This window comes from Hyaena hyaena, unplaced genomic scaffold (assembly GCF_003009895.1).
Source record: "Hyaena hyaena isolate Hyena2069 unplaced genomic scaffold, ASM300989v1 scaffold_428, whole genome shotgun sequence".
NCBI classification, from domain to species: Eukaryota; Metazoa; Chordata; class Mammalia; order Carnivora; family Hyaenidae; genus Hyaena; species Hyaena hyaena.
In genome coordinates, this window is record NW_024081062.1 from 675,066 (window position 1) to 701,795 (window position 26,730).

At 48.3% G+C, this 26,730-nt stretch overlaps 1 protein-coding gene across 1 annotated transcript in view; it reads right to left on the minus strand.

The window, feature by feature from the left end:
• The window catches only part of ADAMTS2 (ADAM metallopeptidase with thrombospondin type 1 motif 2), a 235,876-nt gene that overhangs the window by 156,103 nt on the left and 53,043 nt on the right, over positions 1–26,730 (minus strand). The window contains exon 3 of the mRNA XM_039252863.1: positions 2,793–2,952. Coding sequence (XP_039108794.1) covers positions 2,793–2,952 — 160 coding nt within the window. The remainder of the gene's footprint in view (positions 1–2,792; positions 2,953–26,730) is intronic.

Consider the following 26,730-nt stretch of genomic DNA (forward strand, 5'->3'; position numbering starts at 1 on the left):
ATACCTTCTTCCAGGGCCCAAGGACTACACTATTACATGTGAAGCTGCTCTAAGCACATGCCAGACCCTGGCCTGAGTCTGGGAAGACACATGAACACCTTCACTTTCTATCCGTCTTCCCTGGGCAGCCTGCAGCCCAGCAACTGACCTCAGGTGGTGGAGACTGTTCATGGTTAACACTTCTCTGAGGCTGGGTAAACCCCTGGGGGCACCCCAGGAAGGCTGTTGGGTGCTCGAGGAAAACAGGACAGTGTGTCTCAGCACCCGGGAAGAGCTGTGTGGGACACACACCCCCAACAGGCACCCCTACCCCCACCCCATACCCAGCCAGATGCAGCCCCCACCCCCACCCCCCAACTGGAAGAGCCAGAACAGGTATCTTCCCTTCCCCAGAGGACCTATCACATCCACGGCCCATCATGGAAGCTTCAAACCTGATTCCAGAAGTTGCTTGGCTGGGCCAGGGCCGGGGGAGAGGTTGGGGAGGGAGCCTCAAATCAGTGCCTCCTGCTTGATTCAGACACAGCCACACTGATATATCAGACTCCCCATCAGAACTCAGTAGAAGAAAGGGTCCCCTGGCCTATGCACATGCGCATACATGCACGCACGCGCGCGCACACACACACACACACACACGCACACACACACGATGGGCTTGGACAAGGCCCAGGCTAATAGAAAGCTGGACAGTCTAAGTTCACCGCAGGCCCTCAGTCCAGCCCCAGCATAACATGCATCTGGACCTCCTCCAGCCGGTGAGTGGGCCTCAGTCCTGAGTGAGTGGGAACAATCAGGCACATCCGGTGAGAAATGTACTCTCTGTGGACCCAGTCACCCACACAGGGTCATGCTGACACTGGGCACGGACATCACTGAGAGGGGACTTGGCCCCAGACTCTGGGCCCGTGGCCTGGACCAACCACCCACAGCCTCACAGCCTGAAGCCTACACATCCACAGCCCAGGACTGAGGACTGAGGACTGAGGCCTGAGGACTGAGGCCTGAGGCCCAGCCTGGAATACCTTCACCACACCCACCACCTTTCAGCACAATCTCAGCCTCCAACCCCTGAGGCCAGCCTTCCTCAGCATCTTCTAAGGCCACTGGTTTCTGAGTTTATTTGGAGTTTGAAATTCCTTTCCTGTATCCTGAGTTCCAACAATAGGTGAGGGGAAGGAAGGACAGATTTAACAGAAGGTACCAAAAGACCAACAGAAGCATGGAAAACAAAGCAAAGGGAAGCAGGGCCACGGGAGATGACTGCCACATTCAGGAGACAGGCACCACGTGGAATCTAGGTCCGAGAGAGCCCAGGGCACCGGGCAACCCCTCTTTGCAGGCCCCACATCACCTCGCCTGAGCAGAGCCCAGAAGCACCAAGCCTGAACCCACAGCTCCCTGAGACATAGGCCTCTCTGATCCCACTGGACAGGGAGAGGCCCGCATTTGCCCAAGGGCAGCCAGCCAGCATGGTCCCTAATCCCTGGTCTGGGGTGCTTTGCCTGCCTCATTTTCACTCCTACACTCACCCTCTGGGGTCATTCTCCACTCCTCCCCCTGTGGAGAAGCCCAGAGGTAGGAAAGAGGCTGGAAGGCTGAAGCTAAGGAAGGCCTGGCAGACAGCAATTCATCACCTGGGAAAAAGGGGCCACCCAAAGTATTGATCGGCTCCAGAGAGCACTGGGCTTCCTGAAGGAACAATTCCTTTGCAAAGGTATCTGTCGCCACTCCTTGGAATTAGAACGGTGCCCTGCCGGCCTGTACCCAATTTATCTGTCAAGCTGGGCAGTCAGAGAGACCTGAAATAAATGAGCCAGGGTGGCTTGGAGTGACAGGAGCGTCCCGGCAGATCACAGCATGGCTGGGCTGGCCCAGCAGGGCCTTCGGGTTCTCTGTAAACATGCAGATGAGCCAGACCCAAGGCCCGCCTGCCCTGGCCATCTGCAGCCAGGGGTCCAGGACCGGAGGCTGGGGGCTGAGCCTAGCCCTTAACAAGCAGGCACAGGCAAGGCAGCCTCATCTGGTCCCTGGGGCCCTGAGGACCGTGAGGCCTGCTACGACCATGGTCAGACCCCAACCTGGCCTCACTGCAGCCTGGCACCCAAGATCCTGAGAATGGTAGGGAGGTTTGGGCCAGAGGTGGGCCTTCTAAGAGGTTTGAGCCTCCTAGAAGTGTCTGAGGGGCTACAGCCAGCAGCTGTCACCATACCCACCCAGAAGCTCCATCCATGCTCCTGGGCCCAGAGGGCACCTTGGTTCTAAGTTGAAAAAGAAAAAAAAAAAATCAGAGTCCATGTACAGGCTGTGGAGGCTGCTGGGAGCACCTCTGGGGTCTTTGTTGTGCCCTCCCCTCCCCGCCCCCCAGCATCTGGCTGTCTCCCAGAGGAAGCAGGGTCCAAACGAGGCCTAAAAAGAACCCAGGGCCTTTCTCTGGGAGCAGCCTGGAAGGGGCAGTCAGTCAGTCATCATTGCAGGGAAAGTGGACCACACAGAGGGAGAGAGAGTCCGCCTGGGGCCAGTAGATACCTTCTTTAGAGAAACAGGCTCAGATATGGGCACCAGACCCAGACCCAGGTGCAGGCCTAGTCTGTGCTTCCCCTGCCCCCTGACACTTGCTGGTGGTGGCCCATATGCAGCCACAACAGAAGCCCCCGTCCCAGCACCCCAGCATCCCCACTGTGCCACATGGTCAGTGAGAGCAAGGCTCAGGCTCAGCCTGGGATCAGGCCTGCAGAAGGGGGGCCTGGGTCCCCCAGGGTACATGACCAGGGCTCACCAGGCAGGCTTACCTGTGTCCAGGGCCTGTGGCCCCCCCAGAGGAGGGGGTCTGGGGGTGGGTGGCCGGCGATACACCACATGCATACGGCCCTGCTCAGCCTCCTTGGCTGCCAGCCCCTTCTCCAGGGGCTCGATGAAGAACTCCTCCTCCTCCATACGGATCAGGCCGGCCTGTGGAACAAAAATGAAATGCTTCAAATTCCCAGAGCACAGCAGGCAGACCAAGGAGGGGGAGTGCAAGGAGAGTCCCAGAGGGAAGAACCTCCTACCAGACCAGTAGGACCAGAGGGAGCTTGCCAAGCACCCCGGCTAGGTGCCAGGCTTGAACCCCAGGCTGGGGCAGGGGAGGGGAGGGCACACACAGGTGACCCCAGAAGTCCCATCTGCCCAGAGCTTCCACTTCTAGTCACTGAGGCCAGAGCCCTGGAGGGTGGTGAGTCTGGGAGAGTCTGAGTTGTCCCAACCCCCGCCCCCCCGAAGCCCAAATTCCAAGACAAGGGCCAAAACTGGGGACTACACCTGCCGCAGACATGAGTTGGATCGAAACCATATTTTCAAAAGTTCTGACCCCAACACTCAAAATGGTATTTCAGGTTTCAAAACTGGAGTTCCAGTCTCCCCTGTGAAACACAGGCTGACCACAGAGCACGCTGCCCGGCGGCGGACGCCACAGACGGAGCGTGCAGCCCTGTGGCTGGCCGCAGTCGCCATGCCCCCACTGTCTACCCCTACCTACACCCACATTAGCCACAGGCCCAGACTCCACAGCAACGGGACTGCTGTTTCCCCCAAGACCGGCTGTAGCCCCCACCCCCGCACCCCGTGCTGGAACCTTGGACCCCCGTTCCTGTCGGGATCAAGTCTGCTTCATACTGTGGCATCCAAGGCTCTCAGCCTCCCGCTTCCCTCCCAGCCCCTAGCTTGCACACCTCACACCAGGGGCTGGGACAGCCCCATCCTCCCAATATAGCACTTGAGGCTGCGCCTCCTCACCTTGGCCTTCTGCTAAACTGCCCTTCTTCCTTCAGCACCTGGTTCAGATCCCCCAACTGCAGGCACAGGGCCCTCCCCTCCCTTTGACCATCCAGCCATCAGTGCCGTGCCCAACTCTCATGCTTTTGATTTTCAATCTATTATTCACAAACCGATGGTCTTACACTGGGGGCCCCCACTGTGTCAACCTGCAGATATATTTCCTTTCAGTCACACATTTATGACCCACTCAGGGTTCTGGGTTGTTTTTTTTTTTTTTTAAACCATTTTACTGAGATATGATTGGTATGTAAAAAGATGTGTACAGTTAATATATATAACTCGATGAGTCTGGGAAGAAGTATACACTCATGAAACCACCACCATCAAGGGCACAAACATATCCTCACCTTTCAAAGTATCTTCCCACCCCCTTTATTATTATCATTTTCTCGTGGTAAGAACACTTCATATGATATTTGACCCTCATAGCAAATTTTAAGTATGTGATAGAATATTGTTAGCTCTAGGCACTGTGCTATATAATAGATCTCCAAAAGTTATCTTGTATAACTGACATTTTGTACCATCACCTCCCACTTTCCCCTCCCCTCAGTCTCTGGCAACCACCATTCTGTTCTCCACTGCTATAAGTTTGAGTATTATATATATTTTTTAATTTTTAATGTTTTATTTATTTCCGAGAGAGAGAGACAGCATGAGCAGGGGAGGGTCAGAGAGAGAGGGAGACACAGAATCTGAAGTAGGCTCCAGGCTCTGGGCTAGCTATCAGCACAGAGCCCGACGTGGGGCTCGAACCCACGAACTGTGAGATCATGACCTGAGCCGAAGTCGGACATTTAACCAACTGAGCCACCCAGGCGCCCCTATATTTTATTTTTTTTAATTTATTTATTTTGAGAGCAAACATGAGTGGGGGAGAGGAAGAGACAGAGGAGAGAATCCCAAGCAGGCTCCACGCTGTCAGCGTAAAACCTGATGCAGGGCTCAATCTCACAAACCATGGAATCATGACCTGAGGTGAAATCAAGAGTCAGACACCAAACTGACTGAGGCACCCTGGTGCCCCAAGTTTGAATATTTTAGATTACATTTGTCTTTCTGTGTCTGGCTTATTTCACTTACCATAGTATCCTCCCAGTTTCATCTATGCTGTCACAAACAGCAGGATCTCCTTCTTTATAAAGGCTGAATAATATTCCATTGTATATACAAACTGTATTTATTAACCTGCCATCTACACATAGACATGTAGGTTCCTTTCTTGCCTATTGTGAATAATGACACAATGAATATGGGAGTGCAGATAACGCTTCAATATTCTGTTTTCATTTCCTTACATATACACACACACAAGTGGGACTGCTAGATCATACAGTAGTTCTATTTTTAATTGTTTGAGGAATCTCCATAGTGACATAGTGAAAGTACCAGTTCACATACCTACCAACAGTGCACAAGGGTTCCCTGTCTCCACATCCTTGCCGACACTTGTTATTTCATATTTTTGATAACCAGTCTAAGAGATGTGAGGCGAGATGGTTGGCTTTGATTTGCATTTCCCTGCAAGATGTTGAGCACCTTTCATGTATTTATTGACCATCTATAAGTCTTCTTTGAAAAAACTGTCTCATGCAGGCCCTTTGTCCATTTTTTAATTAGACTGTTTTTCTGCTTTGAGTTGTATAACTTCTGTATGTATTTTGGATATTAACCTCTTATCTGATACATGCTGCTTTGCAATATTTTCTCTTATTCCACAGGTTGGCTTTTCATTTTGTTGAGAGTTTCCTTTGTTGTGCAAAAGCTTTTTAGTTTGATGTAGTCTCATTTATTGATTTTTGCTTTTGTTGTTTATGGTATTGGTGTCATATCCAAAACACCATTGCTGAGACCAATGTCAAGGAGTTTTTTTCCCTATATTTTCTTCCAGATTTATGATTTGAGGTCTTGCATTGAAGTCTTTAATCCATTTTGGGTTAATTTTTGTGGGTGGTGTAGGCCAGGGGTCCCATTTCATTCTTTGGCATGTAACTATCCAATACTATTTATTGAAAGATTATTTGGCTCTTTGGCCAAATATAAACTCACTGTATATGTGTAGGAATATTTTTGGGCTCTCAATTCTGCTCTATTTGTCTATGTGTCAGTATCATACTATTTTGATTACTATAGCTTTGAAATGCAGTTTGAAATCAGAAATAATGATGCTTCTATCATTCTTTGGCTATTTGGGGTCTTTGGTGGTTCCATACAAATTTTAGGATTGGTTTTCTATTGGGATTTGGAATTTTGATAGAGATTCCTTTGAATCTAGAGATGGCATGATAGTATGTACATTTTAACATCATTAACTCTTCTGACCCATGAACATAGTATATCTTCCAGTTTATTTGTGTCTTCTTCAGTTTCTTTCATCAATATCTTTGTGTGTGTGTGTGTGTGTGTGTGTGTGTGTGTGTGTGTGTAGATCTTTTACTTTCTTGGGTATATTTTTTCCTAATTCTTTTAGCATTTTAGATGTGATTGTAAATGAGATTGTTTTCTTCCTTTTTCAGATAGTTCACCATTTTTGTATAGAAATGTAATTGATTTTTGTATGTTGATTTTTGCATCCTGAAACTTTAATAAATTTGATTAATTCTAACAGCTTTTTGATGGAGTCTTTAGAATTTTCTGTATATAAAATCATCTAACCAGAAAACATAGACATTTTTATTTCTTCCTTTTCTATTTTGATGCCTTTTATTTTTTTTCTTCTGGTTAGAAGTTCCAGTATTGGGGTGCCTGGCTGACTCAGAAGAGCATACAACCCTTGATTTTAGGGTCAAGAGTTCAAATTCCACATTGAGTGTAGAAAATACTAAATAATAAGTAAATAAACTTAAAAACTGTTCCAGTACTAAGTTGAATAGGAGTGGTGAGAGTGGGAATTCCTGTTGCTCAGAATTTTAGCAGGAAAGCTTTTAACGTTTCACCATTGCGTATGATGATGGCTGTGGGTTTGTCACATGCAACCTTTATTATATTGAACTACGTTGCTTCTATACCCAATTTGTTCAGAGTTTTATCATGAAAGGAGGTTGAATTTTGTCAAATGTTTCTTCTGCACCTATTGAAATGATCATATGAAATTTGTTTTTTATTCTGTTAAGGTAGTGTATCACATTTATTGATTTGCATATGTTGAAACAACCCTGCATCCCAGGGATAAACCCTGCATCCTATCTGATCATATGTATGATCCTTTTAATGTGCTGTTGAATTTGGTTTGCTAGTATTGTGTTGAGAATTTTTGCATCTTTTTCACCTGGGATATTGACCTACAGTTTTCTTTTCTTGTAGTGTCCTTATCTGACTCTGGCATTATAAAATGAGTTTCGGAGTATTCCTTTCTCTTCAATTTTTTGAGAGAGTTTGAAAAAGATTTGGATTAGTTTATCTAGAAAGGTTTGGTAGAATTTACCTGTGAAATCATCTACTGTGGGGCTTTTCTTTGTTTGCAAATATTTTTGATTATGGATCCAATCTCCTCATTACTGGTATGTTTAGACTTTCTATTTCTTCCTGATTCAGTCTTGGTAGGTTGTATGATTCTAGGAATGCATTCATTTCTTCGAGGTTGTCCAATCTGTTGTTGTATACTTGTTCATAGTATTCTCTTATGATCCTTTATATTTCTGTGATATTGGTTACAAACGTGTTTTAAAGTTTTAGTTACATCTTAATTTTATTTGGTTTTGTCCATCTTTTGTTTATTGTTTTTCTATTCTTTACTTCATTTATTTCTGAAATGATCTTTGTTATTTCCTTCCTTCAGTTAACTCTGGGCTTAGTTTGTTCTTCTTTTCCAGGTTCCAAGTTAGGTTGTTTATTTGAGATCTTCCTTTTTTATTGTAGGTATTTATCACTATAAACTTCCTTCTTAGAACTGCTTTTGCAGTATCACATAAGTTCTGGTATGCTGAATCTCTGTTTTTGTTTGTTTCAAGATATTTTCCTTATTTCTTTTTTGATTTCTTCTTTGACCTACTGATTGTTCAAGAATGTGTTGTTTAATTTCCGCATATTTGTGAATTTTCCAGTTTTCCTCTTGCTGTTGATTTCTAGTTTCATACCACTGTAATCAGAAGTTACTTGATATGACTTACATTTGCTAAGATTTGTTTTTTGCCCTAACATGTGATCTGTCCTGGAGACTGTTCTATGTGCACTTAAGAAGAATGTGTACTTTCCTGCTGTTGCATGGAATGTTCTGTATATGTCTGTTAAGTCCATTTGATCTAAAGTATGGTTCAAGTCCAGTGTTTCCTTATTGATTTTCTGTCTGAATCCATTGTTGAAAGTGGGGCTACTATTATTGTATTGTTGTCTATCTCTCCCTTCAGATCTATTAGTACTTGATTTATTATATTTAGGTGCTCTGATGTTGAGTGTATATATACATTTACACTTGTTACATTCTCTTGATGAATTTACCACCTTATCATTGTATAATGACTTTCTTTTCCTCCTGTTACACTTTTTTGACTTAAGTTTATTTTATCGGTTATAAGTATAGCTACTCCTGCTCTTTTTTTTTTTCCATTTGCATGAAATGTCTTTTATCATCCCTCCACATTGAGGCTAAGTGTGTCTTAAAGCTGAAGTAAGTCCCTTGTAGGTGGCATACAGTTGGGTCTTTTTTTTCAATCCACTCAACCACTCTAAGATTTTTGATTGGAGAATTTAACCTATTTACATTTAAAATAATTATTGATAAGTAAAGTCTCACCAAAGACATCTTAATTGTTTTGTTTAGTAGTTTCTTTGTTTCTTTATTCCTCTCTTGCTGTCTCTTTTTGTAAGTTGATAGCTTTCTACAGTGGTACACTTTGATTCTTTTCTCTTTATCTTGTGTGCATCTCCTATAGGTTTTTGTTTTACAGTTACTCTGAGGTTTACTCATCTTACAGATATAATATCTTAACAGACATAACAGTCTATCTTAAGTTGATAACAGCTTAATTTAAATTGCATACAAAAACTCTAACCTTTTATTCCCCACTCCCACATTTTATGTCTCTGATGTCACAATTTACATCTCCTCATATTGTGTGTTCATTGACAAATTACGTAGCTATTGCCATTTTTATTACTTGTGTTCTTTAACCTTTATATTAGACTTAGGTAGTTAACCAACCACCATATTACAGAATTAAAGTATTCTGAATTTGATTATATACTTACCTTTACGGGGGTATTATATATTTTCACATGTTCTAATGTTACTAATTAGCACCCTTTTGTTTCAGCTTGAAGAATTCCTTTCAGCATTCCTGTTCTTTTAACGTTTATTTATTTGAGAGAAAGAGAGCATGCACGTGCACGTACATGTGTACATGAACATGCACAGGGAGGGGGAGGGGGAGAGAGAAATACCAAGCAGGCTCTTTGCTGACAGTCCAGATGTGGGGCTCGATCTCACTCACAACCATGAGATCATGACCTGAACCAAAATCAAGAGCTTAACTGACTAAGCCACACAGGCGCCCCTTAGCATTTCTTGTAAAGTAGTCTAGTGTGATGAGCTCTCCTCAGGTTTTGTTTGGTTGGTAAAGTCTTTATTGTGTCTTCATTTCTGAAGGACAACTTGGCGAGATATAGTATTCTTTGTTGATAGGGGTTTCTTTTTCCCCAGCACCTTGAATATACCTTCCCAATCTTTTCTGGCCAGCAAAGTATCTGCTGAGAAATCCACTGAGAGTTTTATGGGGGTTCTCTTGTAAGAGAAAAATGTTTTCTCTTGCTGCTTTTTAAAGGATCTCTTTGTTTTTTACTACAGACAGGTTTACTATAATGTTTCTTGTAGAAGATCTTTCTAGATAGAAATTTTGGGGTGATTTTCATGAACTTGGATTCCAAATCTCTCCCCAGGTTTGGGAAATTCTTAGTCATTATATCTTTAAATAAACTCTCTGCCCTTTTCTCCCTGTCTTCTCCTTCTGGGACTCCAATAATACATAGATTGTGTCTCTTAATGGAGACCCATAAGCCCCATGGCCTTCCCATTCCTTTTCATACTCTTGCTCCTCTGACTGGTTAATTTCACATGAGTTGCCTTCTAACTCACTGACTGTCTCTTCTATGTGGTCCAGTCTGCTGTTGATGCTCTCTATTGAATTCTTCACTCCAATCACTGTATTTTTAAGTTCCAATATTTCTGTTTGTTTCTTTTTTATGTTTTCTCTTTGTTGAACTTTTCATTTTGTTCTTGTATTGTTTTCCTAGTTTTTGTCAAGTTGTTTATCTGTGCTCCCTTAAAGTTCTCTGAGCAACCTTAGAATGATTATTTTGAATTCTTCATCAGACAATTCATGTATCTCCATTTCTTTCAGATCAGTTGCTGGAAGTTTACTGTGTTCCTTTGATGGGGTCCCATTTCTCTGATTCCTCATAATCCCTGTAGCCTTGCATAGGTTTCTGTGCATTTCTGGACTTTATAAGCTGACTTCAGTAAGGAAAGACCTTCACCTGCAGGTGGGAGCACACCAGGTCATGCTGTGACCCCAGATCTAGTGGGGAAAAGCAGGGCACCAAATGCAGGGGGTGTGTGGTGGTTCTGGCTTGGGGGGGAGGCAGGGTGGATAAGGAGGACATGATGTCTCAAAGGCTTAGGCTGCTAGGATCCACAACATTGACTAGTGCATGGTCTCTGGTAAGCTCTGTGGGGGTCTTCAATGGCTACAAGCACTCTTGGGGTCTTCAGTGGCACCTTCAGGTCCAGTGGCTAGGAATCAGGGCAAGGAGTGGTGGTGGCCAGACCTCGTGGTGTGCACACACTTGGCTGTGGGGACCAGCTGCAGGTGCCTGTGGAGTGGCAGGGTCTAGTTTCATATATACATGTGGTAAGTGCCAGGACCAGCAGCAAGAGCCAAAGCCAACTGCAGGCACACTGGCAGTTACCAATGACCTGGCTGTCACTGTACACTCCCATAGCGGCAGGGTCTCACCATGGGCACACACATGGCAGTAGAGGTTGGTGACAGGAGTCAGGTCAGCAGTATGCATGTGTACAGCTGAAGGGGCTAGCCCTGTGTATACACAGCATTGAAAGTCACTCACAAGGGTCTAGGCTGGTGTTCTGTACTCGTACAGCCACAGAGGCCAGGGCAGACTGCTGATGCAGATTCCAGGCTTGAGGGGGTGGCAGGAGGAAGCAGGAGGGATTCAAGCAGCTAGTGTCTGTGAACATGAAAGCATGTGGGTTGAAAATTCAGTGGTAAAATCTGCAGGGCTCTATGGGAGCCTGGGTGGTTCAGTGGATTAAGCATCTAACTCTTGATTTAGGATCAGGTCATGATCTCACAGTTTATGGGATGGAGCACCTGCGTTGGGCTCTGCATAGACAGCAAGAAGCCTGCTTGGGATTCTCTTTCTCCCTTTGTCTCTGTCCTTCCCCTCCTCTCTCTCTCTCTTTCAAAAATAAATAAACTTTTAAAAAATCAATTTAAAAAATCTGCAGAGGTCCACAGCAGCTGTGCTGACCATCAGTTTCTTCAGCGGTGAAAGCTGCTGGGGTCTCCTGTGGAGTGGACCACTGGGAACCATGGTCAGTCCTAATGCTGGTAATGCTCGCCCTTCTTCTTTGTTCCCAGCTGTCTCTATACCTCTCAGCTTCACTGGTTTCTGGAGGGGGTGACATGGAGTGGGTCTTTTGCTCATTGCCCAGAGAGGCTGGGGAAGCTGTTTGCACACCCCCACTCTCCCTTTCCTGGTGTGGGAAACTCTTTCATGCTGGGGAGTTCCCTCTTGGCACTGAGCAGTGCTAGCCTGGGGGATGGGATGATGCAGACAAAATGAAACTGACTTCCTTTTCTTCTCATGCCGTTTTTCTCAGGGTCTTTGTTCTACTGCGTTGCCGAAGTTTCTTAAGTGGACTCCTGAGTTCTCCCGGGGATGTTTTTGCTGGTGGATAGCTGCCTAATTATTCATCTTTGTTGGGGATAGAGGCTGAATCCACTACTCTGCCAACTTGGTGACCTCACTCTGAGCTTCTTAAAAGCTTAAATTAGTTGCTCCAACTTAAGAATAAGGTTTTCACATAAACGACCAGATTTTCAAATTCTCTCAAAATATCAGAAAAGTTGGCATTTCCAGTTGCCCATTTGACACTCCAGCTTAGCTGGCACTGGCCAGGGGTCCCCTCACGTTCTCCTCTCCAGCCTCCAGGGAGAGTGCGGCCCTGCCAACACCCTGACCTTGGCCTCCAGACCTGTGAGAGAATAAATTTCTCTTGTTCTCAGTAATTTGTTACATCAGCTGTAGAAAACGAATACAGGATCCCAGTGGGCAGTGGGAGGAAGGGAGGGTGGCCATTCTCTGAAGGGCACAAGATCAGAGAGAGGCAGGAAGAGCAGCATCCCCCCAAAGATGTGGGTTTGTAGCATCTTGGTCTTCAGGGAAGGGGTCCAAGATGCAATGGAAGGGTAGGAGCCAGAGCTATAGGAGCCAAGACCAGGGTGCCAAGGTCACCAGTCTGTGGGAGAAGCGAGGGGAGGACAGGCCCGTGAGAACTCTGCAGGCCCTACTCTCTGACTCATGCCTAGGTCCCAGGGTCCCACCATTCCAGGGAAGGAGTGAGCAAATGCTTGCAGATGAGTGAATAAATGACCCCACAACAGTGGAACCTATCCTCTGGGACACAGACAGGAAAGGCAGGGATACCATGGGCCATCCCTTTCCCACCGCCATGCTGCTGAGGGTGGACAAGAGCAAGTGTTCCTTCCTCTGCAGTGCCACTCACATCTCCCACGTTTGTGGTTTGGGCACACTGGTTCTCAAATCTATCTTATCAATAGAACCCATTCAAGTACATGTGGGAACTAACCGTGTGGTCAAGAGTCAGTGTTCTGGGTTCCCAGCACCATTTCTGTCTGACCAGGTGACCTCAGCCAAGGTGCTAAGGCTCCCTCAGCCTCCAATGACTTGCCTGTAAATGGAGTTGGTCATACCTCCCCATCACGTGGTGGCGGCGGGAGCGTATGCCACCTGGGACACAGAACCGGGGCACAGGCTGATGGTGCTCTGTGACCCAACTGATGTCATCCACCTGGTTGCTTTGCAAATGAGAGAACTGAGACCCAGGGGTGGAAAGGCCTGCTGGGGATGCACAGGGTCTAGGAATCAGACCCTGACCCCAAGTGGAGGGAACATCTCCTGGATGGGCCCCTGGGCCAAACCAGGCCTATTATGGCAACTAGGGGGCAAGACAATAAGACACCATAGATAGCAGGTCAACCCTCTCTTCTGGAGGGATTCTTGCACCCCCGACTGGGAGGACTGGGGCCGTCTGTGCCACAGACTGACAGCCCTGGGGTCATTCTGCAGGGGCCCAATATAACAACTCAACTGGTGAGGAGTGACCCTCTCTGGCCTAAGAGATCTCAGAACAGTTAGGGGTCTCCCTACATCCCAGGGGTCAGGCTCTCCTCCCTGGCTGGCCTCCTGCTGAACTGACCCAAGGGCACTGAATCTGATGCTGTCTTGGGCCTTGCCACAGTCAGGAGACCAGGGCCCAAGCTGGCCCAGCAGCCTGGCAGGGACCCTCCCAAGGGCCCATCTCAAGGGCACTAGAGCACACCGAGATAAATCCGAAGCATGATGCCGGGTTACTCAGGTTTCCTCATGAAATCAGAGACCTCTGACTGACAGTCCTCACAAATGGGGCAGCCAGACATCTGCCCCAGGACCAGCGGATGGCCCCGCGGAGTCTGGAGGCTGACCATCTGAGACCAGCAGATGACCACCCGAAACCAGCATCTGGCCACCCCTCCCCACCCCTGGCCAGCACACGCTTGGTGGGGGCTCTTCAGAAAGAAAGTGGGGTTTCTTTCATTCCCTGATTTCAAGCATCTTAGTATGCATCCCAGGAATGATCTGTCTAGAAATCTACAAAAAGAAATTTGACAGGAGAACAAGGTACAGAACGTGGGTTACGTTTTGCTGAGGTTTTTTTTCCCCCTAGGACTTTGATTTTCCTGCTGCCAGGGGCATGTGGATCTGTTTCTACATGTAATTTTCATTAACAAGAATGTTTCCTCTCCCCACTTAATAAATATTAAAGAAGTCCCTGAGGGCACTCCGTCAGGAGCCCACCTGTGTCTGTCCAGCCTGGTGTCCCTTCGCAGGGCTGCCCCCCTTCCCTGACACTGGCTCTTGCCCAAACCCACTCTGCTCTTGAACTTTGTGGCTGTCTGCACAACGTACCAGGAGGGAGGGCTCTACTGCAGGGACCTGGAACCTGGTAGCGCTTTGGTCATCAAATCCACTGGCTGGTTCTCAGAACCTGGTGAATTGTAAGATGCCTGCCCTACCCCTTCCTTCTATGCCTGTTCCTTTGCTGCATGGTTTATGATGAAGTAGTCATTAGAAATAGACACTAAGTGTTAAAAAAAATTGTAAGAATCCAAAGGCTTAACAGATATCCTGTTACTTTGAATTTTGTGGGTTTTTAATTTTTTTAAGTTTATTTATTTATCTTGAGAGAGAGTGCGTGTGCACAATTGGGGACAGGGCAGAGAGGAGAGACAGAATTCCAAGCAGGCTCCACACCATTAGTGCAGAGCCTGATGCGGGACTTGAACTCTTGAATTGCAAGATCATGACTTGAGACAAAGAGTTGGACGCTTAACTGACTGTGGCACTCAGGCGCCCCTGAATTTAATTTAAAAAAAATTTTAATGGTTTTTTTGAGAGAGAGAGAGAGCAAAGGCAGGACAGAGAAAGAAGGATAACAGGGGATCCAAAGCGTGCTCTGTGCTGACAGCAAAGAGTCCAATGTGGGGCTCAGACTCAGGAACCATGAGATCATGACCCAATCATGACCTGATCATGAAGTCAGACGCCCAACAGACTGAGTCACTCACCCAGGTGCCCTTGTTACTCTGAATTTTAAAGTGTTTAAAACACTGACACTCTCAGAGCTGGGGTCTTCCTGGAAAGCATGGCCCCCAGCCCTCTGTCCTCACTGGCTTCTGCAGTGGGAGCCACAAGCTGTAACACACAGCAGGCTCCCACACATGAATGATGGCAGGGGACCAAAGCTGTCACTCAATCTTGTCATTCTTGCAACCTCCAATACCAAGGCTGTCAGGTGCCTGTCAGGGTTGCAGTGGTGACAATTAAGAATAGAAAGAAAGGAAGCCGCTGGTCCAAAAACGGAAAGATGCAGACTCTGACAGGGGACAGGGCAGCACACGCCTGCATCAGCTTGCTGTCACCCAGAAGTCGACTTTGCTCTGAAACACACACACACACACACACGCATGCACACACACGCATGCACACACACGTGCACTTGCCACAGGAATCCCCTACAACGTTGGCATCTGGTAAGATTTCCATTCCTGGAGCTATTTATTTTAGCTAGGACAGAACCATATCCGTTCTTCTCTCCTCCCTTTGGGTAATGATGGTCTAGTGCACTGCCAAAACAGGACCTGCCACTTAAGGTCATCTTGGGTGTGTTCTTTCCCCTTCCAGCTGCCAGGGGGAAAACCAGGGCATGGCCCTGGAAGCCTTATGGGTGTGTGGGGAGTGCTGGTCCCCAATGGCCTCACGTCACAGGCATAAGGACCAAAGTCCCAACCAGCAGGGGCTCTTCTCAGTTCACCACCACAGAGGATGTTTCACACAGTCATTTTCCCACTTTCTCCAAAGGAGCACCAGCCATCTGAGGGAGGCACTGGCCACCAGCACACGAGAGCAATCCCATAGAAACATATGTCCTCTCCCCTGCGTCTCCATCCGCTATTGCCCTGCGCCTTCCAGAACGTGCCCTTCTGGAAGGACTGTGGATGCCCCTGGGGCCGAGTCCTTGCCTCCTTTGCTCTCCGTCTCCTTTGGCGGATCCATGTGGCCTTCCTTCCTCTTGGGGAACCATCCCTTGTCCCAGTGTGCAGGCCAGGTGGGAGGGGAGGTTCTCACCAGAGCCAGTCCTTACGGTGTCCTCCCCAGCCAAGTGACAAAGACAGGTCACTGAGGGCCACAGTCCCAAGCCTGCACACCGCAAGGCCTCACTAAGTTCACCTGGCAGGCCCTCCCTGTCTTGGGGCCTCGAGATGTTTTGCTCCAGAAACCTTCTTTTGCCCTCAGCTGCCCAACATTTTCCGATGCTCAAAACCATGAAGCCCCAACAGACACACGTGCCCCGGACGAGGGCTAAGGAAAGCAAGACCCATCTTTGAAGGGCAGAGTGCAGGGAGAGACCGGCAAGGGGAGCAAGCCCTGGATACAGGACCAGGAGACCCGGCTTCAAATCCTGGTCTGAGACCGGCGCTGTCCCCTTTGCAGCCCATAGTCGCCTCACCTGCAAGGTGAGGAGCCGGGCCAGGGGACCTGGGAATTAGGCACTGGTCACCTGTCCCTAACTCCAGTAGGACCTGCGAGGGCTAAAACAACTAAAAGCAGGAAGCCCACACCTCCCCTGAATCACTGTCTCTGCCTATAAAAGAAAGGTCACAGCAGCCCACTCTCCACAGACCCCCAAGTGCCCCGCTCCGTGCCTGGGTTCCGTTGTGCCTCAGTGTGGCAAGCTTCTGCCCTTCATTCCCCTTAGGGGGCTTGGTGGTACCTGAGTGAGCTCTGGGCTTGAATCCTGCTGCACGCCCAGCGTGTTCTACAAGAGTCTTTAAATATGATGCCATTTCAAACTCCCCTAAAATTCTATAAGGCGGAACACTCCATTTCCAGGGGATTCTAAGGCTCAAAGAAGTTAAACAATTAGATTGGCTCTCCCCGCGGGCCAGGAGAGGGCTTGGGAACACGGACCAGCCCCACAACACCAGCCAGCAGGAGATCCAGGGCAGGGGACACCAAACTCCCACATTCTCTTCACTGCCATTACGATTTGTGCCTTAGCCAGTTCTGTTAAAGTCTAGCGGGATGGTCCTGTACACTAAGACTGAGTCCTGATCTCTCTGTTACAAAAAACAAACAAACAAACAAACAAAACTGAAGGGGTGTTGAAGACCTGCTCACATCAAACTGAGACTCTCTTTGACTCCATCTGAAAGTTTAAAATAGAATTGAGAGAGAAATAACTTTCTCACTATGAGACTCATGCTTTTTTAATATGGAACAGCTTTAGTGAACTATAATTCACATATCCTGCAATTCACCCACTTATAGGGTGTATAATCCAACTATCACCACAATCAATTTTGGAATATTTTTATCACCCCTTCCCTCCCCCCAAAAAACCGTACACATTAGCAGCAACTCACATATTCTCCCAGCGTCTCCCCCCCATATACACACGCCAGCCCCTGGAAACCACTAATCTATCTTCTGTCTCTAGGGATTTGCTTTTTCTGGACATTTTTTATAAACAGAATACACTGTGTGATCCTTTGTGACTGATTTCATTCACCTAACATAATGTTTTCAAGATTCCCACGCTGTAGAATGCGTCACTACTTAAATTCCTTTCTTATTCTCAGCTAATAGCCCATCCTACAGATGTGTCACATTTTATTTATCCATTCACTGGGCGGTAGACATTTGCTTTGTTTCAGCTTTTTGGCTCTTGTGAATGCTCCCTTGAACATTCATACACATGTTTTTCTTGTGTGAACATGGGTCTTCATTTTTCTTGGGGATGCACCTAGAGGTGGAATTGCTAGGTTATATGGTAACCTTATGCCAGAGTGATTCACAAAGCAGCTGCACCATTTTACGTTCCCCCTGGCGGGGTGTGAGGAATTTGGACTTCCCCACCTCCTCGCCAACACTTGTTATTCCCTATCATGTTTCTTCTAGCCATCCTCGTGTGTGTGTGTGTGTGTGTGTGTGTGTGTGTTTATGGAGTGGCATCCCACTGTGGTTCTGATCTGAATTTCCCAGATGACAAATGACTTTACAAATCTTTTCATGTGCTTATTGGCCATCTGTTTCTCTTCTTTGGAAAAATGTTCAGACCCCCATTGCTCATTTTGCAACTAGATTATTTTTGTCTTTCCCCTGACTCATAAGAGTTCTTCACATAATCTAAATACAAGTCCCTACTGGACCCGTGATTTGCAGGCATTTCCTCTCATTCTGTAAGCTGTCTTCACTCTCTTGACAATGTTCCTTGAAGTTGTAAAGGACATTCATAAAGTCCCACTTATTTTTCTTTTGTCGTTTGTACTTCTGGTGTCATATCGAAGCTCTGGATAACCCAAAATAATGAAGGCCTACTCCTCAATTTGTTAAGAGGTTTCCAGCGTTAGCTCTTATCTTTAGATCTAAGATTTATTTTGAGTTAATTTTTTATAGGGTATGAGGCAGGGGTCCAAATTCATCCTTTTGCATGTGGGTGTCCAACTGTCCCAGAGCCACTGGCCAACGAGACTGTTACTTCCTCCATTGAACTGTCTTGGCCCTCTTGTCAAAAATCAACATGAGGGTTTATTTTTGGATTCTCAGTTCTGCCTCATTGATCTGTACATCTATCCCTCTGTCAGTACCACACAGTCTTGATTGCCGTAGTTTCTTAGTTAAGTTTTAAAATCAGAAAGTGTGAGTTTTCTAACTCTGTTCTTCTTTTTCAATGCTGTTTTGGCTATTTTGGGTCTCTTGTATTTCCATATGAACTTTAGGATCACCTTGTCGACTTCTGCCAAGAAGCCAGCTGGGATTTTGCTAGGATTCAGTGTTTGTCAATGTCATGTTTGGTACCACATTCCTCCATCTCTTTTGCTGAACACTTAGGGAACATCTGCCTACAGAGTACACTGCTTTAGACACCAAAAGATTGGGATGGAAGCCCTAGGTCTGCAAACTAACCGGGTGTGTGACCTCCAGCAAGTCAGAGCCTCCAGAGCAGGGGACGTAGAGGCGCTGTGCCCCACCTCTGCTGCTGGACAGAATCTTCTCCACAGCATCTGCCTCAGCTCTGCTTTACACCCCTCCCTACCTTTCCTTGCCTGCTGCTTTATGCAACTGGGGCTTGATTTCAAAATCAAGTTCCCACAAATGGGGAAATCACAGGTTGAAAATACCCAAACTGGCCTCTGCATCCATTCCACTTGTTTGTAATTATGATTACAAACCAGATGTCATTTACCTTACACTCTGGAAAGGGAAGTTATGTGATGTAAAAATAATTTCTCATTCAACTTTAATAAGTTGAGGCAAAAACTGTCAAACAACTTGATAAAAATGAAAGAGGGGGTACAGAAGGACAAAAGAAGTGGTTTAATTGCATTTAATTTCTTAATCTTCCATAGAGGGGTCAACAGTTACTTATAAGCTGCTAAAGTTGATAAACACTGGTTTCAGAATCCTATTTGAAGTTGTAAAAGCCACAACCTGTAAAACTAATATATATGCTCCAAATGACTGGAGATGAGGGAGAATAGATCATAGAGAAAATATGTTAAGACTGGAAAAAACAAAATACGGACGTAAAAACAGAAAATGCAAATAAGATGACAGAAGTAACAACAAACATATCTGTTATAACAATAAACGTAAATGGTCAGATTGCTTTCAAAAATCTCCTGACTTGTAAAAAAGTTACAAATTTTACAAATCTATGGTAGGTCTAAAGAGTTTCACAGATGGGACTTTTTGTCAGTTAAGGGACAACTAAGAAAGGCAACTTCTGACTAGAAAGGCAGGGCCAGCAACCAGTACAATGCCCTTCTATAATGTCACATATATCTGTGTGCTGAATGTCCTCACAGCCTAACAAATCAGGGCATGGCCTGCAAGTCACTCTGCTTCGATTCAAATGCTGACCTCAGCACTGGGGAACCGTGTAGACCTGGAGCTTCAGTGGTGCTGAGAAAAACAGGATTTGCACACACTTGGTGTGAGGGTTAAATGGGATAACAGCACTCAGCACAGTGCCTAGCACGCTAGCCAGTTATCATGATTAGTAACACGAAATGAGAAGGGTCTGGAAATACGTGTGACAAAGAGTTAACAGTGTGAAGGTCTGGGGTGGGTTTTGCTTTTTCATTAGTATTTTCTGTACTTGAGATGTTTACAAAGGGCTTATATCAAAACGATGTGTACGAAGAAAGAAGCAGGGAGAGGGTGAGGGTAAAGAGGGGAAGATAAGGGAATAAAAAAAGGATAAACAAGATGCCGGCAAGACAGCCTCCCAGGGAGCCAGCACAGGCAGGGGCTGGCCTGTCGGTCTTCCCATTAAAGGAGACAGCACCAGGGTGACTCTGTGGGAGGTGGCTTGTCCAGCCTGTAAAAGTCCAGACTATCCCATACTCAGCCCCTGAGCATGCCAGCACCAGCGAGGGCCTCCAGGAAGTGGGGCTGGCCTCCCAGCCTGTCCAGGACAGAGAGGTCAGTGGGTCAGGCTCAGACCCTGGGATGATGGCGGGCCTGCCCATTTATCACAAGAACTGACACCCGTCCCTGACAGATGCTCCAACTGACATTTCCCAGGTCTCGATCAACAAGAAGACTGCATCGGGGAATGTCCCCAGTCACAAATTAACATTCACATAAATAACAGGGCGCTCTCCACTAAAGAAGAAAAATGACTCTTGCTGTAGGAACATTTCCCAAAATATCGGAAAGTGGAATTTTTCCTTCTGAACTCCCATATCTCACCAGCCAGGACCCGGAAGACTGTGGCCTGGAGGTGTGAGGTGGAGGAGAGCTCACAGAATAAGGCCCAAGTTCCTCGTTCAAGGTCCTGCCACCAGCCCCTTCCCTTGGCTGGCATTTGCCCCAGGACAACCCAGTCCACACAATACTCACAGCAACCTTTGCCCTACTGTCCCATCAGGTGTCCCTGACTCCTCGGAAGGCCGTGCATATCCACCCTTCCTCCCGACCTCTGACTTGGTTGGGGACCAGCACTCCTGAGCTCCTCCATCCCAAGCCTGGAGAAAGAAACTGCAGGGGTTGGTCATAGTGCTGGGGGGCAGGGGTGCTTGTCTAGCAGCACCAATGTATGCATTTTTCCTAAATATGTATATTTAGGGTACTGAGGATCAGTGTGAGGGGGCTAACACCTCCATGAGCTATGTTAACTGATGGCAGGGACCTTGGGCCAAAGTGTCACCAGCCATGCACACCCCTAGGACCCCAGACCCTACAGACACTACACCCAGCCATCCCAGACCCCAGAAGATTCACCCTGGTGAGCAAAGCCCACAAAGTCCTACTGCAGAACCCATAGGCCTGATGACCCCAGGACCATCCTTGGCATTCACACTGGCTCACTCTGCACCTGCCAAAGCTCTAAGAAGAAGCTGCCAACACACCTTCCCCCAAAACAGCAGAGTCAATGCCACTTCCGGGACCCCAGTCTTAGTCTGCTCAGGCTGCCACAACAAAGTACAAATAGTCTGGGCCACTTCAACAACAGAATTTACTTTCTCACAGTCCCGGAGGCTGGAAGACCAAGATCAAGGTGTTACAGGGCTGGTTTATCCAGAGGCCTCCTCTCCTTGGCTTGTAGATAAGCTCCCTTTTCCTTGTATCCTCACATGGTCACTCCTTTGTGTATCTCTGTGCCCAAATTTCCCCCTCTTATAAGGATGCCGGTCATGTTGAACCCAATGTGACCTCATTTGAACTTAATCCCTGGAAAAGCCCAATCTCCAAATGCAGTCACGTTCTGAGGTACTGGGGCTAGGGCTCTGATAAAATATGAATAAGGGGTGGGGACACAGTGCAGCCCAGAATAGCCTCTATGCTCCAACACCACCTAGACACAGTGCTGGTTGCTGCCAGGGGTGCTTGGGGTGGGGGTGGGATGGTCCCTGGGTCCTGAAATGACAGAGCTGGGTGGGACTGCTGCCCAGGAAGTACTCCAGACAGCAGGAAAGAAGGGCACCACCCAGGCAGGTCACCCGCTGAATCAAAGAAAGAGAAAGATAGGACTCCCACGAAATCGAAGCACGCCGAAGGCTGGGTGCGTGGGGCTCCTGGTGCTCCCCCTCCTAGAGTGGACACTCCAGCCCCTCTGACACAGAGCAGTTAGTATGGGCCCAGGGGGAAGAGAATGCCTTCCAACCCCCCTCTCTGGGGATAGCAGGAGCCCCACTCCAGAGCCCCACTGGGGGCAGCTCTAGGCTGGCATCTATACTCCATTCCTGCAGAGGGGCTGGTTCTAGCCCCCAGGGGTCAGCTAGGACTCCTGCCACGGGGCTCTTCACATGGTCACAGCACCCCAGAATCTGCTGGGAATCCCAAGGCTGAACCTACACAGTTGCTGGAAGGGACCGCAATTCTAGATGAGCAGCATGATCAAAGATGTGACACCCTTTCCAGGGAGGATGCTCCAAGTCCCTGGGTCCAGGAGGCAGTGTCCTGCTCCTCCAGGAGGGCTCACCAAGGGTCCAGTGGTCCGGCTGGTGGATGAAGACTGGTTTGGTGTGCAGGGCTGCTAGGATACTGGCTGTGGATCAGCTAGCCCCCACAGGAAGTCTGCAGCCTTAACCTGAAATCCCTTTAACACAAGTCTGGTCGGGATGAGGACAGGGCTGCGGTCAAGGCCACAGCAGGAAGCAGGGATGCTAGGGAAGATGCGCTGGCCAACAATATGCCCCTCAGAGATAGGGCAGACACAAAAACCCTGGAGGGGAAAAAAATGCAGGCTTCACTGTGCGATGCTGGCTCAGCCTTCCTCTCTCTATAAGCCTCAGTTTCTCCCAGAGGTAGAAGGAAGTATTGAGAGGGTGAGTCTGGGAATAGACGAGGTCTGTCCTCTGTGTCCACATGTGCTAAGTGGCCAGGTCTGGAAGTTTCCCAGGCAAAGGAGCCTGGCTTTCACTTTTCACCACGGGCCATCCCTTCCCTGGGTCCCTGAGCCACCAGCCCCTTTCCGGACATCTCAGTCCTCACATGCACAGATAGCCTGGCACCCCGCCCGACTCTGGTTTCCTTCAAACCCGGCTTCTTTCCCTGCTCGGGTCTCTAGGGCCTGCCACGGTATCCAGGGCAGGCTGACCCCCGACCGTCCTCTGCCCGCCTGCCCAGCTGCCGCTCCTGGGCCGGCAGCCCTCCCAGGGCCTGAGGCTCTCTGCTGCCCCTTCTAGTCCAGATTTCCCAAAACAAAAATCAGGCCACGCCATCTGACGAAGGATCTTGTCTGGTTTATTTATGGGAAGAGACGGGGCTAGAAGGGCCAGGTTCTCTGGGCCGTGGCCAGGGTGCTCTGCAGGCCTTCAGACGCTCCCCATGCTGTGTCCTCACTTGTCAAATGTGGATCCGGGGTAAAGTACTGGGCTCTAGCACCAGCAACCTCAGAATGTTTATGAATTCCAGGCCCAGGACGGCGGCCCACGTGGCCCTGGGCCTTTCTGTGGGTTGCAGGAGCCTAGATGGGAGCCAGAATGGCAAGGCCAGCAGTGACCAAGAGCACTACATCTGGAGTAAAGGCAGGCTCAGTGGGGCCACTGTCACTGGACACTGCAGGGCACTCAGGGAAGGATGACACATGGGATCAGGTGCCCCTTGAGTTCCTAGTCCCTGCAGGGGACCAGGCCACCAGGGCCTCCCAGTAGGAGAAAATCGCAGAGTCCCCCGGGGGTGAGAAAGGTGACATCAGGCAAATGTCTGGTACCCCTCCCTCCTCCAAATCCACCCCCCAACAGATGCCCCTGGCACTGCACAGTGTCCACACATGGCAACACCCAGGCCACCAGCAGTAATGAACATGGGCTCTTGGAGTCTCTGCTGGAAGCTGGGCAGGTGAGCTGGTGGCAGCCCCAGACCAGGTGGCTTCGGACCACAGTCCCCCCGCCCCCAGGCTGTCCCCAAGAGAAGACTTGCAGTCACTCCTCCTTCGGGGCTCCACCCACAACAGCACCCCCTCCTTCAGGGCCGGCTGGCCTCACCAGCCCAGGTGCAGCCGCTGTGGAAAACAGTATGGCAGCTCCTCCAAAAATTAAAAATACAATCGCCAGATGGCCCAGCCATTCCACTTCCAGGTATTTGCCCAAAAGAACCGAAAGCAGGGCGTCAAGGGGATGTTTGGACACCCACGTTCACAGCAGCATTATCTACAAACAGTGGAGGTGTGGAAGCAACCCAAGTGTCTACTGACAGAGGAATAAACAAGCATAATGTAGTATATTCATGCGGAGGAATACGATTCGCCCTGAAAACTAAAGGAAATTCTGCAGTATGCTACAACACGGATGAACCTTGACGGCATTATGCTGAGTGAAATATGCCAGTCACAGCGTATGATTCCGCTTATCATACTAGAGTACTAGAGTACTCTGGAGTACTAGAGAGCCACGTTCACAGACACAGAAAAGGGAACAGGGGCTGCCAGGGGCCAGGGAGAGGGGGATGGCCGATGGGGGCGTTAGTATTTAATGGAGACAGAGTTTCAGTTCCCCAAAATGGGAAGAGTTCTGGGATGGATGGGGGAAGTGGTTGCCCAACTGTGTGAATGTCCTTAATTCCATCCAAGTGAAAATGGTTAAATTTTACATTAAGTGTATTTTACCACAATGAAATAAAAACAAAATATTTTTAATCACACCCAAGCATGGCAAAAGGCCAGAAGGTCCAATCTCACTTGCCAAATCTGCGATAATTGGAGCAAAACAATAAATAATGATAGCAATGGATTATAATCCACAGAATAAAATAAACATCTGCAAGTTCATACTGGCATAAATAAAAATTGAGTAACAAGTGGGGGCAGGAGGGGCAGCTCCTCCTCACAGGGGATTCAATCAATCAAAGTGGAAGCAACAATGGAGATACAAAATCACCATGCGAAATACCCCCGGAAGGAACACCACAGGTAAGAATCACCTAATGATGCTAAAAAACGGTGTGAGAAAGTATTCTCGTAAATAGCATGTTTGCATCATCTCAAAATACCTTCCCAAGAGACATATATGAATTAGAATAATAAAAGCAGTAAGTTTCCAGGGGAGAACCCTGCAGACGAAGGCGGAGGTCACAGAGGGAAGAGGGTCACTCCTGCCTAAAGCAAGACAGTTCAACATCACATATCCAGATGTCGCACACCCCAAAGCACACGAAAGTTCTGTGACGTTCCTGCCCCAAACGCATAAACTCAATCTGACCTGAGGAAACATCAGACAAACCCATGTGGGGGCCTATCCTACAGAATAACCGAACCATCCTCTTCAGAGGTGGCCCGGTCAGGGGTGCCTTGGGAGGCTCAGTCGTTAAACCGTCCAACTCTTGGTTTCAGCTCAGGTCATGATCTCACGGCTTCATGGGATTGAGCCCTGTGTTGGGCTCTGTGATGACGGCGCAGAGTCTGCTTGGGATTCTCTCTACCTGTCTCCACCCCTCCCCCACTCGTGCTGTCTCTCTCTCTCTCAAAATAAATAAACTTAAAAAAAAAGAAGTAGCCGGGTCAGGAAAGACAAATCGAGGAACTATCTGGAGAAAGCCAAGGAGACACAACTACTGAATCCCACGTAGGAATCCTGCATGGGATCCTGAGCCAGAAAAAGGCCGGGAATTGGAATGAGGGTAGAATCCAGATGCAGCCTGAGTGGGAGAATAACACCATATCCATGTGAACCTCCTGGCTTCCATTCTTGCTGTGGTTAGATGTGAACACCAGAGGAAACTGGGTGAAGGGACTATCTCTGTGCTGTTTTTGCTACTTTGCTCTGGGTCTCAAGTTAATTTTTAAATAAAAACTTTAAACACATAAAAGTAAAACTGCACCTGAGGCCACTCTCGGCACCCTCTGGCTGGTGCAGTCTTCATCGTTCACTGGTTGCTTGCTGGGCACATACCGGCCACCCCCCACCCCCGGCCCCGGAACAGAGGCACCGAGCTTGGCTGCTGCGTCCCCAGCGCCTTCCAGAAATGCCAAGAAAAATGAGATGGCCAAAGCAGTGGCCTTGAACGGAGGCCCCACCTGACTTGTACCCACACGTGCCCTGTTGTCCTCTTGAGGACACTCCAACCCTCCAAATGGTACATGGGGCCCATCAGATGTCCCAGGAGCTCCAGGATCCACACCTGCTAGGTGGCCCCAGGGTCTTGACCAAGCAAGCCACCCCCACTGGCCAAAGGGGTATTTCATTCATGGACACATGTGGGACTGAGCCTCCAGAGCAGTGCTGACACCTCTGTTATGGTGACTATCACTCACATCAGACACAGAGTACATTCAGTGCTCTGGGCTCTGATGCCCAGGATCTGGCCATTAGCTGGGGCCAGACGTACGGGCTTGTGCGTTGGCTCACAGCCGTCCGTGCCCCAGCTATGGTGCCGCCCCTGGTTTGCGGCAGCCAGTGCAGGGGCAGACAGCAGCAGGCATCCTTCACCCTGTGCGCCCCAGGTGGTGGCCACATGCCCTCGCGGGCTCCAAGCCACCTAAGAGCAGTTCTGCAGGATGGCTGTGCCCGTGGGCTCTGAGGCTCTTGGAGATATTGCTCTGTGTCCCCTCCTGCCTCCAAGAGATGCTGGATGCCACCTCTCTTCCATGCTGGCCTGCAAAGGGGTGGCATGTTTTGAACAAATGGGGCCTTGCTGGTGACGGCATGCTTAGCACAGGGCTATGCTCCATGCCGAGCGCTCACGTCATGTGAGTACAGCCTAAGACTTCAAGGAGGGCACAGCTGAAGACGTGTTACTCTTCACGTGCACTAAGAGTTCCAAGTGGCAGACGTGACAGGACCACAAACAAACAAGGGCTCACGTTTCCTGCATCATCACGCAAGAATGGTAACCCCTTAGAAGTCATAGCAGCCAGCATTCCTAGGCAGGTGGACGAAACCGGGCCAGGAGATGTACTATAAGCACCACTTAGTACATGGGATTCGGTGCAGAGGCAAGAGAAGCACCGTGTCCCTATACGGACAGGTTCCAGAGAGCCACGCATTGTGAGTAATTAACCACACTGCCACCCTGTTTTCCCGCTGTGGGAAATATAAACACAAAACTAGCCAGGACCAGCATACTTGACAATAAGGAAAACAGAGATGTGGTTTCTTGACCTGAAGA